Source organism: Sphaerodactylus townsendi, linkage group LG04, assembly GCF_021028975.2.
Source record: "Sphaerodactylus townsendi isolate TG3544 linkage group LG04, MPM_Stown_v2.3, whole genome shotgun sequence".
Lineage (NCBI taxonomy): Eukaryota > Metazoa > Chordata > Lepidosauria > Squamata > Sphaerodactylidae > Sphaerodactylus > Sphaerodactylus townsendi.
The window spans coordinates 39,522,440-39,537,947 of NC_059428.1; the positions used below are offsets into that span (position 1 = coordinate 39,522,440).

Below are 15,508 nucleotides of genomic sequence, written 5' to 3' on the forward strand. Positions count from 1 at the left end.
GGAAGGGCTAGGAGATTGTAAGCCCCTTTGGGTCTCCTACAGGAGAGAAAGGAAGGATATAAATCCAAACTCTTCTCTTCTTCAGTAGGGCAAACTGTGACTCCTGGGACCAGTTTGAATTAGGAAAATGTCACTGGGAGGAAGCTAAAGCGCCTTCTCCAGCAGTCCCAATGTGAATGGGGGCTTCATGAACTTGGGATATGAGTCTCCCTCCCAACCGTGTATTTGGAGGTCTGGGATTAAACCCAAGGACAATTCTAAATTTGAATACTCTGATTAAGACTGAAATGAGTCAGAATAAATTGTGCTTTCTCCCTCTCATTAAAGCAAACACATGAAACTCTAGTAAAAGTCATGGTTTATTTTTTAACAAACGTTTTAATCCAGGGGACAAAAGCATAATAATTATACAAAAAATTCAGTCATGTAGTGCACTGCATAAATAAATAAGGGTTTTAAAAGTTGGATTTATATATATATATATATATGTATATACATAGAGTAATCAAATTGGAAATTAAACAATGAAGTGGGTATTCCTTCTATTCGTAGAAAAACAACCCTGACATCAGTTTGCAGGAATTGAGAAGCTGACGGCTGGTTAGTGGCCTTTTTGAAACAAACCAGGATGGTCCAGGTGGTAAGGAATATGGTATACAAGGGAAAATAAAACAATGTTATAAACTATATGGAAATACCACAGTAACTGAATCTATGAAAAAAGCTTAACTGATTCATCTCCTAATGGGTCACAATACATATACTGCCAAAGTTCACATGATCACATTTTCTTTCTCCTTTTCTTATGCTGCTCTCTGAATTTCCTTAGATGTGGGGGAAAAAAACAGTACCTTGAGGTAAGACAGTTCAAAATTATAGGGTTTTTTTTTCAGCTTAAAGGCTTGTTAAAATCCTTCTGACATCTGGCAAGAAAAAGCTATTCCTGGTCATTTGGCCTCCAAAAGTCTTTTAACTTGAACACTTGTAGACCTTTTAATTTCCATTGGCAAGAAACGCACACTCTGTAGAACAGATACCTGACTAATTAAAAGGAAGTTGGCGGGGGGCGGGGGGCGCGCGTGGAGAATCAAACATGGCATGAACAGCAATGAAAAGTATCCTGTTATGCCACTCGGTATGCTTTTAAGAGTGTGAATTCCTTCCTGTTAGTACGTGCAGCCCAGATGAAGAGGGCGGCAGCCATGAACTGCAAAGGGGCGGAGACACAGGCAAGACAGAAGGACCAGCCAAACTGGCCCTGCACACCCTCGGGAGGGGGCAGTTTCTGATGGAGCAGCTCAATCCCAGCAACGTAGCAGCAGACGGAACCCAGTGTGCACAGACCTGGAGAAGAAACAACGTATCAGGAGGTCATGCAGTAGCATTCGATTCTTGGCTCCCCATTAAGACACCCATGTTTCAGTACAAAGCAAAGGGATCAACTGCAAGAAGAACCCACCTGCTAAGAAGTGGAGGACTCCTGTGGCAATAGCAGGGTACAGACTGCGGCAGGCACAAGCACAGAGCCCAATAAGAGCCCCAAAACACATCAGGCCGAGGCTGACAAAGGGCAGGAGGAACTGCAAACGCCATAAGTCTGAAATAGATATTGTAACTTTCTGTAATTGTAGATCCTGTCCGGGACCTTCATTTATTAAAACATTTATACCCCACCTTTCTTCCTGGCTCAAAGCAGCTTACAATACAGAATTAAAAGCATTCAATTAACAATAAAACCAATCTCACCCCCAGACTCCTACAATGTCTGCAACTTACACTCCCTTAAAACCTGTGGAGAGTAAAAGAGCCTTTCAGTGCCCATGGAAAGTTTCCAAGGACAGCACCTCCCTTCCCTCCTCAGGGAAGTGATTTCACAGAAAGCATAAGCCTTGTCGATCCCAGGTCACTACATTCAGTGAGGAAACACCCAGAAGACGGCAAGCTGAAGACCACAATTGGTGTGCAAGGACATACACAGAGTAATGTATTCCCACACTGTATTTTATGCAACTCTTACTATCTCAGTGTGGAAAAGCCAAAGAGGTCATGACAACAGAAAGAGACTTGATTGAAATTCCAAGAAAGGTAGCTTCTCATCTATGCTAAGAATCACAATACAAAAATATTGAACAGATTTGTAAGTTGCCTTCCCAAAACTACTTTTTGCCCACTAAAAGGGAAAAAACCCTACTTACAGGTACGGTTCAGGTCGCTGCCACTGTTGTGATTCCCAGGTTCCTTATATTTTTCCATAAACTGGTCTGAAAGGGAAAAACTGATGCACTTCGTCACTGTCTCACCTTTCAAAAGGAAAAGAAGCAATCTTAATTACGGTTTCACTTGATTATTATTCAATAACAATACAAAGACCTTTATTAGGCATATTTACTATTATTGTCATACTACCTGGAAGGTAGTTTTCTACCTCCTGCTTGACAATAGTCCAAATCCATTTGAGCTTGAATTAATTTATAGGGCAGAGCTGGGCAAGGTAAACATATTTCAGTAATTCAAATATACAATAGTCCCGTTAACAATGTCAACTATGACATAAAATGCTTTACCTGAAAAATGCTTCAAATACAAGAAAGACTCTGTGGCATCTTAAAAAGCAGGCTCTACACATATGGATTCAACAGAGCCCCACTATAAGCAAAAGATACTTCCAGTAATGACAAGGAGGAAGTGTCCTTGGATCACTGCTAACAAGTATGGGAAACTGGCATATAATATTCCAGGGCCTCAAGTTACTACGGAGGTCCAGATTGTTAGGTAAGGTGTCACCAGAAAACAGAAGAGTTTCATCTGTTCTAATCAATTTAATGTGGGTATTCTTCTGAATATGGAATATTCTTCTAAATATATATATTCTGTCTTGCCTCCAGCCTTGTTTTCTTCAACCATCCATCTCCAAGTTTAAAAATCCTTTCCTTCACCATCTCCTCTGCCTGTTTAATAAATCCACAGATTTGTTGAAGTTTTTCTTGCCTCAGTATATTTATTTTAGTGTGCCTAGTGTTGGGAGAGTCTGAGAGGGGAAAAGGAAAATAAAAGTCAACGGGTATTCCCTCACCTTCTGGTGTGTGATAACAGGGCTGAGGGAAAGAGATTTCTGCCTTCATGCTACCATGAAAAGGCGGGAAAAATCTGAGTTAGTGGCTTCCCTGCCTTGGTGTTACAGAAGGCTGAGTGGGGGGGTCTGCACACCCTCTAACTCTATTCTTTGACAGCTGTTCTTAATGCTAGTGCAGCTAGTCTTATAACTGAAGAAATCATTTTCATTAAAAGGCTTGTTAAAATACTTAAGGGGCTAAATAATTTTATAGCCTTCAGAAGAGGCCATGCTTAAAAGATGCAGTTAAGGTTCACTCCAGATTAATGTGCCGTGTAAGGAAAACTAACATCCCAGTCGCAATTATAGGACTCTAATCATATTATGTACTGTAAGTGCATTCCCTTGCTTTTTACCCATAGTTTCAAATGGTCTTTCCACAGGAAAGAGACCCATAGAATGTGTTTTCCAGAATTCTGCAGGACAGTGGAGAGATTAATGTATTAAAAGTGTGATACAGTCTCCTGTGCCTGGGTTTCATTAACTTGTCAGAAAGAGATTTACAAGAGAAAGTTTGTTCAAATTGAGAAAAGTATATTTAGGGACAAAAAGGGAAGTCTGAAAATCTTGTGGTTTTTCCCCTCCCACTATGAAGGATATTTATTGCACTTCCCCACAATATAAAAAAATAACTGCATATGGTAGGACAGGATCTTTATTAGAAAGTATGCTGGCCCAAACTCCATGGTGAAAGGGTGGGACAAAGATATATTTGATCCATTACAGATGAAAATTCCTCCAGAGCTAGAGGTGCAAAACATGCTATGGACACGATCAACCAGTGTAAGAGCTGAAGAAACCCAAATTCTACACCTTTTTCAAAGGTCAAATTTAATACAGGTGTAGAAGCCATTGCAAATGGCTTCCCTCACCCAACTTCACTGCAAGTGGCTTCTACAAATTAGATGGAAAGCTGCCTAAGAGTCCAAAAGTACAATCCTATGCTCACATTTGAACCAGTGGGTTTAGAGTAGACTAAGTAATTCTGTCATGGGATTATATTGCATTTCTTGAGAACTCCTCCAGAACCAGATGTGCAAAACATATTATGGACATATTTGGCCAGCTGTGAGAGCAGAGGAGCCTAGAAAGGAAATCTTTTCTGTTGTCGTTGTTTTAATCGGAGGAAGTTGACTAAATTGACTGCAGCAGGTGGAATAGAGTAGTAAATTCCATTTTCCATATTAAAAAGCTCCATATTTCTCCACATTGCAATCAACAAAAGAGAGGAGGTGTGTAAGGTCCCTCACCCAACTTCATTTTTTATTAAAATCTCTGTGTTCCAGTGGATGAAGAATAATACAGGAAACAAATGCAAAAGAAACCATGTCAGGCATGTCTAACAAAAGTCTATGTTCCTAGTAACTTAACTGATTATGGCCAATAGAGGACAACTGGAATGCTCTTGAAGATCATTGGCTTGCATGTGGATCTTAAACATGCTGAATCAACGTGACACCAAATGGCAGTTTATTTGAAGTACAGCAAGGGTTCACCAGAGAGAAAGTATTTATTTGGGAACACGCTTACCTGGAGAATTGTACCAATAAGAGTTTTCAGTTGTTGTGATGCACCTGCGCCACAGCCCAATGGTGCCATTCCACTGAAAGAGTGCATCCATGTATGTCTTTTCATCTGCATCTTCAGAGATGAATTCTTCCCAGGAGGCCTTGTTAGGTTCACTATTATTTTCTGGAGGTGATGGGTTGCGATACTCATACCAGAAGTCTGTGCCAATTGAGGCTGCCATGTAGATGGTGGAGATAAGGCTGAGCACACAAGCGATTACCAGAGCAGTGGCAAAACGGTTATCCATCATGCTACTTCAGTGACTGTTGACAATGGGAGAGTAAGGGGGAGGACAGAGTCAAAGAATTAACAATAATAGCAGAAGTCTAATGTGGGTTCATGCATTTCCAGTTAGCCTTTAGCCAAACCCTTCCAAAAGGCACACAGCACCTGTGGCGTGTGCAATTCAATGTGCAAGTAACGGAGGAACAGCTCCTACTTTATCATCTGGGCCATTAAAAACAATCCAAGTTGAAAATAAGAGCAGATGGCATTGATGAATATGGAACAGCAATAAACAGCACACAAAGGCAAATACTGTCAATAATGCCCAGTTCTATCATGTCCCTTGGGAGATTTGGAACATGCATGCAGTAAAGCCAGCCAGGATAAACAATATTTTTTTCTGTGCTAACCTCTGGAATGGCTTATAAGCAACAGGTGCAGCAAGCAACTTCACTTGCAAAACTGCTTTTTCCAGCTGGATTTTAACGATGCATTTTAATTGTATATTTGTTTTAACTTGTTGCTTAAGGTGTTTGCCTCCTTGCAGTTTTTGCCTCCTTGAGTTTGCAGGGATAAGGTAAGATGTACATTTTAAAAATAAATACATATATAAAACATGTCATTGTAAGCTGCTAAAATTCTTGGGCTTGTCTATAAAACTTTGTCATACTACCCAAGTCTAAAACTACCCTTTCAAAATGTTACTGTGGACTGAACTAAGCACTATCTATTGAAACATGTAAGATGCAGGTAACAAAAAGTGACACAGCTTAGCATTTACACATTGCTTCAAGGTATTAAAAAATCTTCACATCGCTGATCTCAGCAATCCCTGTAAAAGCCCTCTTTCAGGCGTGTCGGGTGTGTTATCTTCATATTTCAGCGGAGGGTTTGCCTGAAGCCTCCTAAAATGTTTGAAGCTACTGAGAATGGAACCAGTAACATGTGGTTCATGTTCTTAGCCACAGTAGGACACCAGCTCTTTCAGAAGCAGAATGCAGCAAGTAGTGGACAGGCCCACCATAAAAACCAAATATCTTTCCATGTTTCAAGCCACACCCTCCAGTACCTTCTTTCTTTCCAAGAAGATGAGTTTCAAGTGTCACAGCAGTGTTCTTGGTTCTTCATAATCCCTGACCTGTGGAGCAAGCAAACTGCAAGTTAATGCAACACACAGCAGAGCATTAAGCTGACCTAAGAGCAGGAGTGGATTTAATAGAAAGTGAAAAGTCAAATGGAAGCCTGAGCATTGTCTGGAGCCTGTGAAGGCAGTTAAAGGGAGTGCTTGGGAAAGAAGCCTTTGCAAAACAGTGGGTGGTTAAAGAGATGAGCACACGGATAACGAGCGGAGGCAGCCAGAGCTTATCTTAATGCCAAAGGACTGGAAGCTGATGTTACAAACGCGACAAAATATGGATGTAGAAGTCAGCACATTCAAAAAAGACATTACCAAATAACAATCCAATCCTAAACAGTTACAGTGTTCTCAGTCTACAGAGCTCAATGGGCTTAGAAGGGTATAATGCTGTTTAGGATTGTACTTTAACTGTGAAGTCTATGTGCAGTTAGCTGTAAGTTAGGTCTGATTATTTTCAATGGGCTTTGAATGGATTAATTCTCCACAGGATCACACTATAAAATAGTTTGCAATTACCTTTCAACTGTATTTGAAAGACTGGTGGTGGTGAAATAAACTAATATTTGTGTACTACTTGGGGATGCAGCCAGTACCAAAAATAAACAAGTTAACCCTGGTGTAAAGTAAAAGACCAGTGCAGAATGAAACCAAATATACTGGGTTCCTTCAAGACCACAATTTTCACAGCTCTTTAAATAAATGTATAAATAAATAAAACTTAGTCCCTGTCAACCTATATTTTGTTGTATCTTGACTATTCACAAATCAGTATGTTCATTCTATGCAATGTCAATAGTGTTACTCCACAGAAATTACTATAATCTAAAGAACTGTAAACAATGCTCTAATAATGGTTACTTAACAAAGTTTCCACGTTTGGAAATATAAAGAATCCTCTTATGCCGGGATTTGTGTGACAGGTTTTAAGCCAATGAGACAAAATTCTTTCAATCTGCAACAGGTTCAACATTGAAGCATGCTTTTTCAACATCATTCTAATAGGTTTTGTTTTTATCATCAGTGAAATTTATCATCAAGTTCCCAACAGTTTTTGCACCAGAGAATGCTGAGCTATCACGCCAAGTAGTTATGCTGTACATATTTCACAGGAAGTGGCATTGTTGTTAGACAAGAAATAGACATAGCCAAACAAATAGTCAAACAAGCAAGCTGTGCCACATTCTTGGGTAAACATATGTTTATCAGGTGATCTGTTTTGAGAAAAAAAAGTCACTCTTCAAATACAGTGATCAGGGTCAATTCATCCCACTGTGAGGGTGAGCAGAGGATGGATATGTGACAAAGCCATAATAACAGTTGTCACAAATCTTTCCTGGAAGACTGGATAATAGCTTTATTGCAGATGGAAGAAGGCATGCCCTATGGTAAACTAGGTAGTTCCAGGCTGAGATTGCTTCTGGTCACTTTTATGTTCTGATGTTTCAATATATACAAGCACACCTTACTGCCCCAAGACTGGCCCATTATCCAGTAGTCGTTGCCATGATACAGATTATATCTGTAAACTCTGAAAATCTGAAACATGAGACAAGTATGGGGAAACATCTACTTCCATGACTATCTGAGCTTACATTTTGTTAGACCTTGTACCTGAAAATATCATGGGCTTCTCAACCTCCCTCCTCCACCAAAATTCCTTAATATTTCAGCACCACCACACTCAATAGTGCATCTTCAATTATGGTTGGCTGACATTTCAGAGAAAGACTAAATAAAGTCAAAATACTAGGGTGAAACTGGCATACCTTACCTTCTTAATGTCATTAGGCAGTACTGAGGCACCAGTTTAGAGTAGACAGCCAAATTTTATTTATACAAAATTAAGCAAAGCTTTTTTAAAAAAAATACAGCCCAATAAAAATTAAATTGCCGTAGCTCTACGCTTAACTCTAAAAATGAGTCAACAGCCCTCTAGCAAACACTTTGGATGAAAGGTGGCTTTCCTTTTTAAATAAAGAACTGTGGGAAATATCTTTTTGAGGTCAAACATTATACATTTGGCACAGCAGTTCATAAGTCATCACACTTCTTATGAACTTAGACAACTGTTTTTATCTAAAGATGCCCAGCATTAAAATTCTTGAAACTAAAGTTGGATCCACATTTCAAAATGTTGATATTTCTTTCCTATGCAAGCATTCCTATGCACCAAGTGGAGGAACTACATTTTGGGCAGTTTTACAGCAGCATGTATCATTGCAAAGTTCTCACGATACTTCCCTCCACATGATAACATGCAGAAGGACATGATCTTGTTGGGAAAAACAGATAAACGTTACTGTATAACTCAGTCCACAGTATGATTTCAACACAAGTTCGTTTCAAACAAAATCCAAATTTAAGCACAATTACTTGGCAATAAACTTAATTTGCTTTAAAGCAACCTGTCAAGGAAAGCTGCCTAGGCTTTCTATAATTAAAGATTGCTTTCAATGCCCTTCCACACACCAAGACCTCTTTTATAACACAGAGATGATCTGTTCCCACCAAGGTTACTAACATGGCTCTCTACCAAGAAATGAGGAAAAGCTCAGCAGTTTTAACAAGGTATTGCTTCCACAATATTGTCCTCCGGGCACAGCAGCATTAAGGGTGGATTTTAATTAGCTTGAGAGGGTGGCAAGGAGAAGCTGGCGCAAATTAAATGACGCTCATCTTAAACACAATCTATTCCACAATCTTGGTTGCAATCCCCCCCCCCCCCCAATTGAAAAGCCAACATTCCAAATAGAGCAGCCTAATTGCATCTCTTTCAGCTTAAAACAAGCTTAGGTGGAGGATACATAATTCATGAATTTGCACCAGGAAATAATATTCAACCACACAAGCTGAATAAAATTTAGGAGATGCAGGAAAAGAAGAGTACCACTAAGCATTTAATGTGTCAGTAAATATATTCTCATGCTAAAGCCAAGTTTCTGAACCTCTAGTTAACCCAGTTTTACTGGTCAAGTTATGTCATTAAGAAGTACATCTGAGATAAAAAGTTTAGATTTCTGCTCATTTTGATTTCAGGAACACAAAAAAGAGAGGAGGGGAAAACCCTCCAACTGATCTTTTTGTAGCCCATTACTTTTTTGGTAGTTGAATAAAGGGTCAGACCACTGTTTCCTTCCTTTAGAGACTTTTATTAGGATGACCCCATTGTTATAGCCAGCCTTTTATAACCATAGTGGAAACAACAATTCCTTTGATAAAAGCCAACATCTGAGAAAGACTGTGATTGTCGGTAGGGTGGAACAAAAAAATCCATTCACATTCTGAAGTTCACACTGCTTGCTAACCACACCATCCAGGACACCAATGGAAGGGTCTCAAAAAAAGATAGATGACAACAGAAATATGCCTTACGACGCCTGAACCTTTTATACAGTCAAGTGGTCTACCCACACCCTCTTCCCTATTTTCCATTCAACTGAAATCCCTCCCCTTAATCCCCATTAAGCATGTATTGGGTTGATGCCATTATTATTAAATATAAAAATTCGATTTCAAAAACTCGGAAAAGGAATAGGATGCCTCTATTTCGGGGATGGTAGACAAAAAAAGGCAGGGAAACATCTGGGTGCTGTATCAAATTGAGAGACAGAATCTATCAAGCGAGATATGGCACAGTGGAGACTTATTCTATTTATTTGGGGCTCTGCACAAGGGCTGGGGTATTAAATATATAGGTCATGCAGCTTTGGCATCTCTAGGAAGCCCCCTGTCCGCCGCCGTCCTCCCTCTCTCTCCCCCGGGCACTCTCCCAACCCAACCTGGCCCACCTGTACTCACCTCCCATCCTCCTCCTCCTCACATACACCCTACCCTCCCTCCTAAACGCACGGCGCCGTTTTCGCTGCCCACCCGCGACAATCACTCGATGTTGAGAGGTGGAAGATGCTTCCTCGGAGACGCGTATTCGCTAAGTAACCTGGAACTTGTAGTTCGAGCGCCATCGACAGCGGCGGAAGAAAGGCGGCTCCCCTGTGCATCTTGGGAAATGTAGTTCTCTATGTGACGTTAAAGGGGGCGGGATTAGCAGGAGTAGCTGACACGTATCTGCTTCAGAAAGCTGCCTACTACGGTCTATTCTAGGTTTGGGGCTGGCTAATCAGTTTAATGTATAATTTAAAATAGGATGAATTAAAATGACAACCCTAACAAATAAGGCTTTACATTATCATGTAATGAAATAATAAGCCCTTTGATCAATGTTGTTCATTTTTTAAAAGATCTAGACTACTTTGTAATTAATTTCTTTTTAAATATGTCAAATACATGTCAGCTCAGTTGGGTATATGAAAAGGTGAGTACAACATGTGGCCAATGGCTTAAATAAGAACTTTAAAAATTGTTTTCCACTTCCTTGTAACGTTTTTCAAAATGATATCAATAAAAGCATAAATTTATTAACACATTTTGTAATGAGGATGTTCTGCTATGTTAACTTTTGGGGTTCAGGTTCGGAAAAAGTCTCCCCAAGTAATAAGCTGAACAGCAATCAACCAAGAAATCAGAAGGAGATTGAGACTGAGAAGGACAACCATGAAAGAGCTAAAAAAAGATTGAGTGTAAGAATGTGTCGTGGTTTGAGAAGACGAGAGTCGCTGGAAAAAACACTAATGTCATGAAAAGTTGAGGGCAGCAGGAAAAGAGGAAGAAGACCCAACCTAGGAAAGGTTGACTCAATCAAGAAGTCACTGCCCTCAGTTTGCAAGGCTTGAGCAAAGCTGTTAAGCACAGCATGTTTTGGAGGTCATTAGTTCACAGGGTCGCCATAAATTGGAAGTGACTTGATTAAAGAACACACAATTAAACACTCTCCAATGGTGGGATTCAAATGATTTAACAACCTATTTGGGTGGTGGGATTCAAATAATTTAACAACTGGTTGTTTACAAGCACCATTTTAACAACCGGTTCTGCTGAAGTGGCATGAACCTGCTGAAACCCACCACTGACTCTCTCCTGATCTTTTTGTAAAAAGCAAATCAGTGATTATTAGGAGAATTTCTGGATTTTTTGCATGACACAGATACCATAGATGAAAGTTTCAGAAGGTAGCTATTATTAGTCTATTGTTAGAACTATTGCTGATCTATAAAATGCTACTTTACTTGAATCTACAGGGAAATGGACATTGTGGTAGGGTGCAGGTGTCCAGTAGCAAAGCAAATGAAGGATGACAGGAGAAACAGAGTGCTTAAACACTTCCAAGAAAATTCAAAAGCAAGAAGCCGTTAAAAGAACAATAAAAAATAAAAATAAATATTAACGGCTACAGTGAAATTTACTACCATAATTATATATGCAGAGCATGAGTTTCAGTTCTTACTTCAATTAAAGCTGAGAAGGCATAAGACAAAATGGTCTTGTGTTAGACATTTTAAAAACCTGCAAAATGCTTATTTGCAAGATGTGAGGTATGGGGCAAAACAAACATACAAACAAAACAGTTTTCGAACAACATACCAGGCATGTAAACGGTTATTTAAATCATGATAGCCCCTTTACAGAAACTGAATTTACTACTTCCTGTTTTCTACTAACTCGCTGTAACCTCAAATACCTCCCCATTTAATATCTTTCATTTACAAAAACAAAAAAACCCTCATCCCCTTCTCTCAAAATTCAAGGAAACCACCCCTAACCCCAACCTTATTTTATGGTCAAAAGCAACAGAACTATTTTTTTTTAGTTAGGTAAAGCATATTTAGAATAAAACAAACGGATTGGTCAAATCCAATCTGGCCCTCCCATATAAGATATTTACATTACTTATCAGAGGTCCATTGGTTGTTTCTACACTAAAAGAGTTTTCTTGCCCTGTGTAAAGGAATAAAAAAGGGTGCGAAAAGATCAGAACTGCTGCTTGTAACACTGAGAATACATAACAACACAGAAAGCTCCTTCACAGATATCACTTATTTCTGAGATGGAAGGATCAACTGTCAACTATTATGATGATTATTTTAGCACCAAGGCTCCTGACAACTGCCCAGCTGTGCAACTACCTTACAAAGAGATTTTCCTGCCTGTTCTATATGCCAGTGTATTCTTGGTGGGGATAGCTGGCAACACCCTTCTAATGGGAGCCCTGATCTTCAAGCGGCGTATCCAGAGGTTGATTGACATCTTCATTGTCAATTTGGCAGCTTCTGATTTTGTTTTCCTTATCACGTTACCCTTTTGGGTAGACAAGGAGATGTCCTCGGGACTGTGGCGATCAGGCTCGTTCATCTGTAAAGGCAGTTCCTACATCATCTCTGTCAACATGTATTGCAGTATTTTCCTTCTCACTTGTATGAGTGCCGATCGATATCTCGCCATCCTGCATCCACTGGCGGCCAGGAGGATTAGAACAAAGCTCTATACTGTCTCCCTTTGCATCTGCATCTGGATTCTGTCGTGCCTGCTGGGATTGCCTACCCTTCAGTCCAGAGAACTGGGGAATGACGATGGCAACACATACTGTGAGGACAAGAAGGCCACGTTCACTAATCAGATTAGGTCACTGTTGCAGCTAATTTTGGCCTTCTTTTTCCCACTCCTGAGCATCTTGCTGTTTTACTGCTCCATCACCAGGAAACTCTGTATACATTATAAGAAGTCTGGAAAACATAACAAAAAGCTGAAGAAATCCATTAAAGTTATATTCATTGTAGTGGTTGCCTTTGTTCTATCATGGGCCCCTTTCAACGTTTTTAAATTTCTGTCTGTGCTGTCTGACATTCAAGAGCTGAAGCCACCTTTCTGCCTTACCTACAAAGTTGCCTACCTGGGCATGGAACTGAGTGGCCCCCTTGCATTTGCCAATAGCTGCACAAACCCTTTCATCTACTATTTTTTTGATGACTACATCCGTAGGGCCATGTGGCAATGTATGCTTCCGTGCATGAAGGCCAGCAGCCTTGGCTCTAATTCTGGCACTATGGACACACACCTCAGCTACTCCTTGAATGTCCATGGAGAAAATGTGCCTAGGAAGAGACGGCAATCACTGTCGCTCTGAAGAGAGCCATAATTCTGAAGTATCCACATCAAGGCAGTAGGGGGTAAAGGATTGGGGTGGGAGAACACTCGAAAAGAAAGGATTAGAGAGAAGCGTAAGTGAATGATCATATCATAGTATTTTGTCATGTCATTTACCTTTAACTATATAGCTAAATAGAAGATTTTCTTGGAATGTACTCTGTAGTCATTCTAATGATGGATTCCTCAAGGCAGCTTAAAAACGAATAAGAGAAACTTGTACAGGATTGTGGGTGTGCCAGAGAAATTATCACAAACCAAAGAACAACCAAACTGAATCAGATCTTGTCCTTTTAATTCCATGGAGAGCTTGCACTGAAAACTTGTAAATGCTATTGCTGCACAGAGGTTAGTTCAAAATGCATTATTGGTTTGATAAATCCCTCCTCTTTTTCTATTTTTGCTGTAATACTGACTAAAGTTTATGATCCTTGCAAACTCCATTCACTCCTTCCCCTGCTCTGACTTACGTCTGCTATTTTGTGTCCCACATTATGAATGATAAAAAGTATAAATGAATGTTGAAAAATGTTTATATAACTCCTGGAAGGTCTTTTGTAATTAAAAAATGCATAAGAAAATAAAATAAATTCTCTTTGTTTAAGTAATGGTTCCTTGGGGCATTCATTCATTTAATTATCAAATAAAAATTATATAAAATGATTGACTTTAAATTCATAAAAGAAAAAACGATGTACCTTTTTTTTAAAGGATCCATAGAAAGCAAAATCTATTATTTTTGAGTAAATGTTGAGGAATTTGTCAATAGTCGATACTTCTTTTGGTCTTGTACATTAGCTAGTGTCTCATTCTGTGAACAAAAGTAATTTACAAGTTACCATTAATTGTAAATGGTTGGTTGCTGGTAATTTTTGTTTGGCAGAAAAAAAACCCTTACATTTATAACGAGTATGATACTAAACAGTTGATCCCTCACAGGGTCATAATTTGCCTTTTCATTGGCTGCTTGGCTCTGCAAACTTTCAAAAAATGGAACACGACTTAGACATTCCAACAGTACAGTCCTATGCAGAGTTTTTCCAGCCTAAACTCACTGATTAATCTGCATAGGATGAACTGTAAATGATTTTGGAAAATCAGCTTAAAACAAGGGGTGTGTGTGTGAAAGAAACACCTAGGATTTTTAAAAAAAATCTGTGCACTTAGTATGGACTATTAGTGTGCATGCCTAGAACTTAAAATTAATTGAACATGCTAACATGTCTATGAACTTATTCTCCAAGTTTCTGAAAAGAGACTGGATTTGTTCTTAACATACAACCTAAACTCATTTCCATACAGTTTACTTACACTACTAGCTAAGAATGCACACTGTCATTTGAGACAGCATGATTCATTCACTTTAAGAGTTTATGGATTTTCCACATGCTGAATGTGTATTTCAAAATAAAGAAGTCTAGATTTTCATAACTTTAACAATACTAATTGCCCGATGGCTGTTATAGAGATTAACTGCCCTCTGCCCTCTGACCTGGAGAGATCTGCCACCTCATTTCCCCTGCCTCTCAATTGCCAAGAGTGAGCAGTGGTGTGTGTTTGCTATGGACATTGGCACAAACATTGCCTCCTTCTGTACCACTATCAACTGTCAGCAATGAATGGACACCCATTTCTGGTTCCACTAGCCAACTCTGAACTGCAGCACCTACATAGCTATTGGGACATGAGGTTACTTGCTTTTGGTTGTCAGTAATACTCCAGGGCAATGGTCCACCAAGAACTCTCCCTGCAAGTTAAGCAGCCATTCTGCCCTTAGTATGCAACAGTAAGGCAACAGTTGTTTTGTGACTGCTGAAAATGATAAACTTAATTCACACTATCTTTTCTCTGTGTGGTCATGGTCATTTACATAACCATGTCGAGGAACTGAATAATATGTGAACTAATTGTCAGCTCTTCATAGTTTACTTCTTTAGTCAGTGAACTCCTTAAATGCAATAAACATCCTGAACTCGTAAGGGGAAGGATCATGGCTTACTGTGGTGTCCTCTAGATCTCCCAAATAAAGTAGACTCAATTGGGAATGAATTCTCTTTTATTGATACAGAATCAAAAGAAGCAGACATTGGAAAAGGTTCATGGTCCAGTCTGATTTCAGGTAGGAAGTTACAGCAGCCCTTTCCCCCAGGCCTAATTAGCCAGCAACAGTTTCTGGCAAGCAGATACAGCTGTGCACTTCCCCCCACCCCGGACAGAAAACCGCTCTCTTAGAAGATCCCATGGGAAGGTCATTTCGAAGCAAGCATGCCAACCAAAGCAGCAGAGATAGGAAAGCGAAAGTAGGCAGGCTGGGAACAGTCAGTACAACATCACCTGCTCCCACCTGGAGATTCATGGCAAGACTGAACACACAGGTCTTGACACCTATAAATGAAATGAAATAACTATATGAAGAATGCTTAAAT

At 39.6% G+C, this 15,508-nt stretch overlaps 2 protein-coding genes across 3 annotated transcripts; one reads left to right on the forward strand and one right to left on the reverse strand.

Annotated features, from left to right (window-relative positions):
• Nucleotides 1–346: 346 nt before the first annotated feature.
• Nucleotides 347–9,952, reverse strand: CLDND1 (claudin domain containing 1). Of its 2 annotated transcripts, none has more exons than XM_048495199.1 (6): nt 9,843–9,952; nt 5,976–6,044; nt 4,643–4,944; nt 2,196–2,300; nt 1,460–1,597; nt 347–1,344 (listed from the first exon to the last, which is right to left on the reverse strand). In XM_048495199.1, exons 3-6 carry the CDS (start codon nt 4,929–4,931, stop codon nt 1,124–1,126), a joined length of 753 nt encoding a protein of 250 aa, XP_048351156.1. In that variant the 5' UTR covers nt 4,932–4,944; nt 5,976–6,044; nt 9,843–9,952; the 3' UTR covers nt 347–1,123. The 2 variants fall into 2 exon arrangements, with proteins under 2 accessions (XP_048351156.1, XP_048351157.1); XM_048495200.1 differs by having other exon boundaries at nt 9,915–9,951.
• A 2,033-nt stretch (nt 9,953–11,985) lies between these two features.
• On the forward strand, nt 11,986–13,062 carry GPR15 (G protein-coupled receptor 15). Its single transcript, XM_048495198.1, has one exon. The coding sequence runs from the start codon at nt 11,986–11,988 to the stop codon at nt 13,060–13,062; it is 1,077 nt and encodes a 358-aa protein (XP_048351155.1).
• The last annotated feature ends 2,446 nt before the right edge of the window (nt 13,063–15,508 follow it).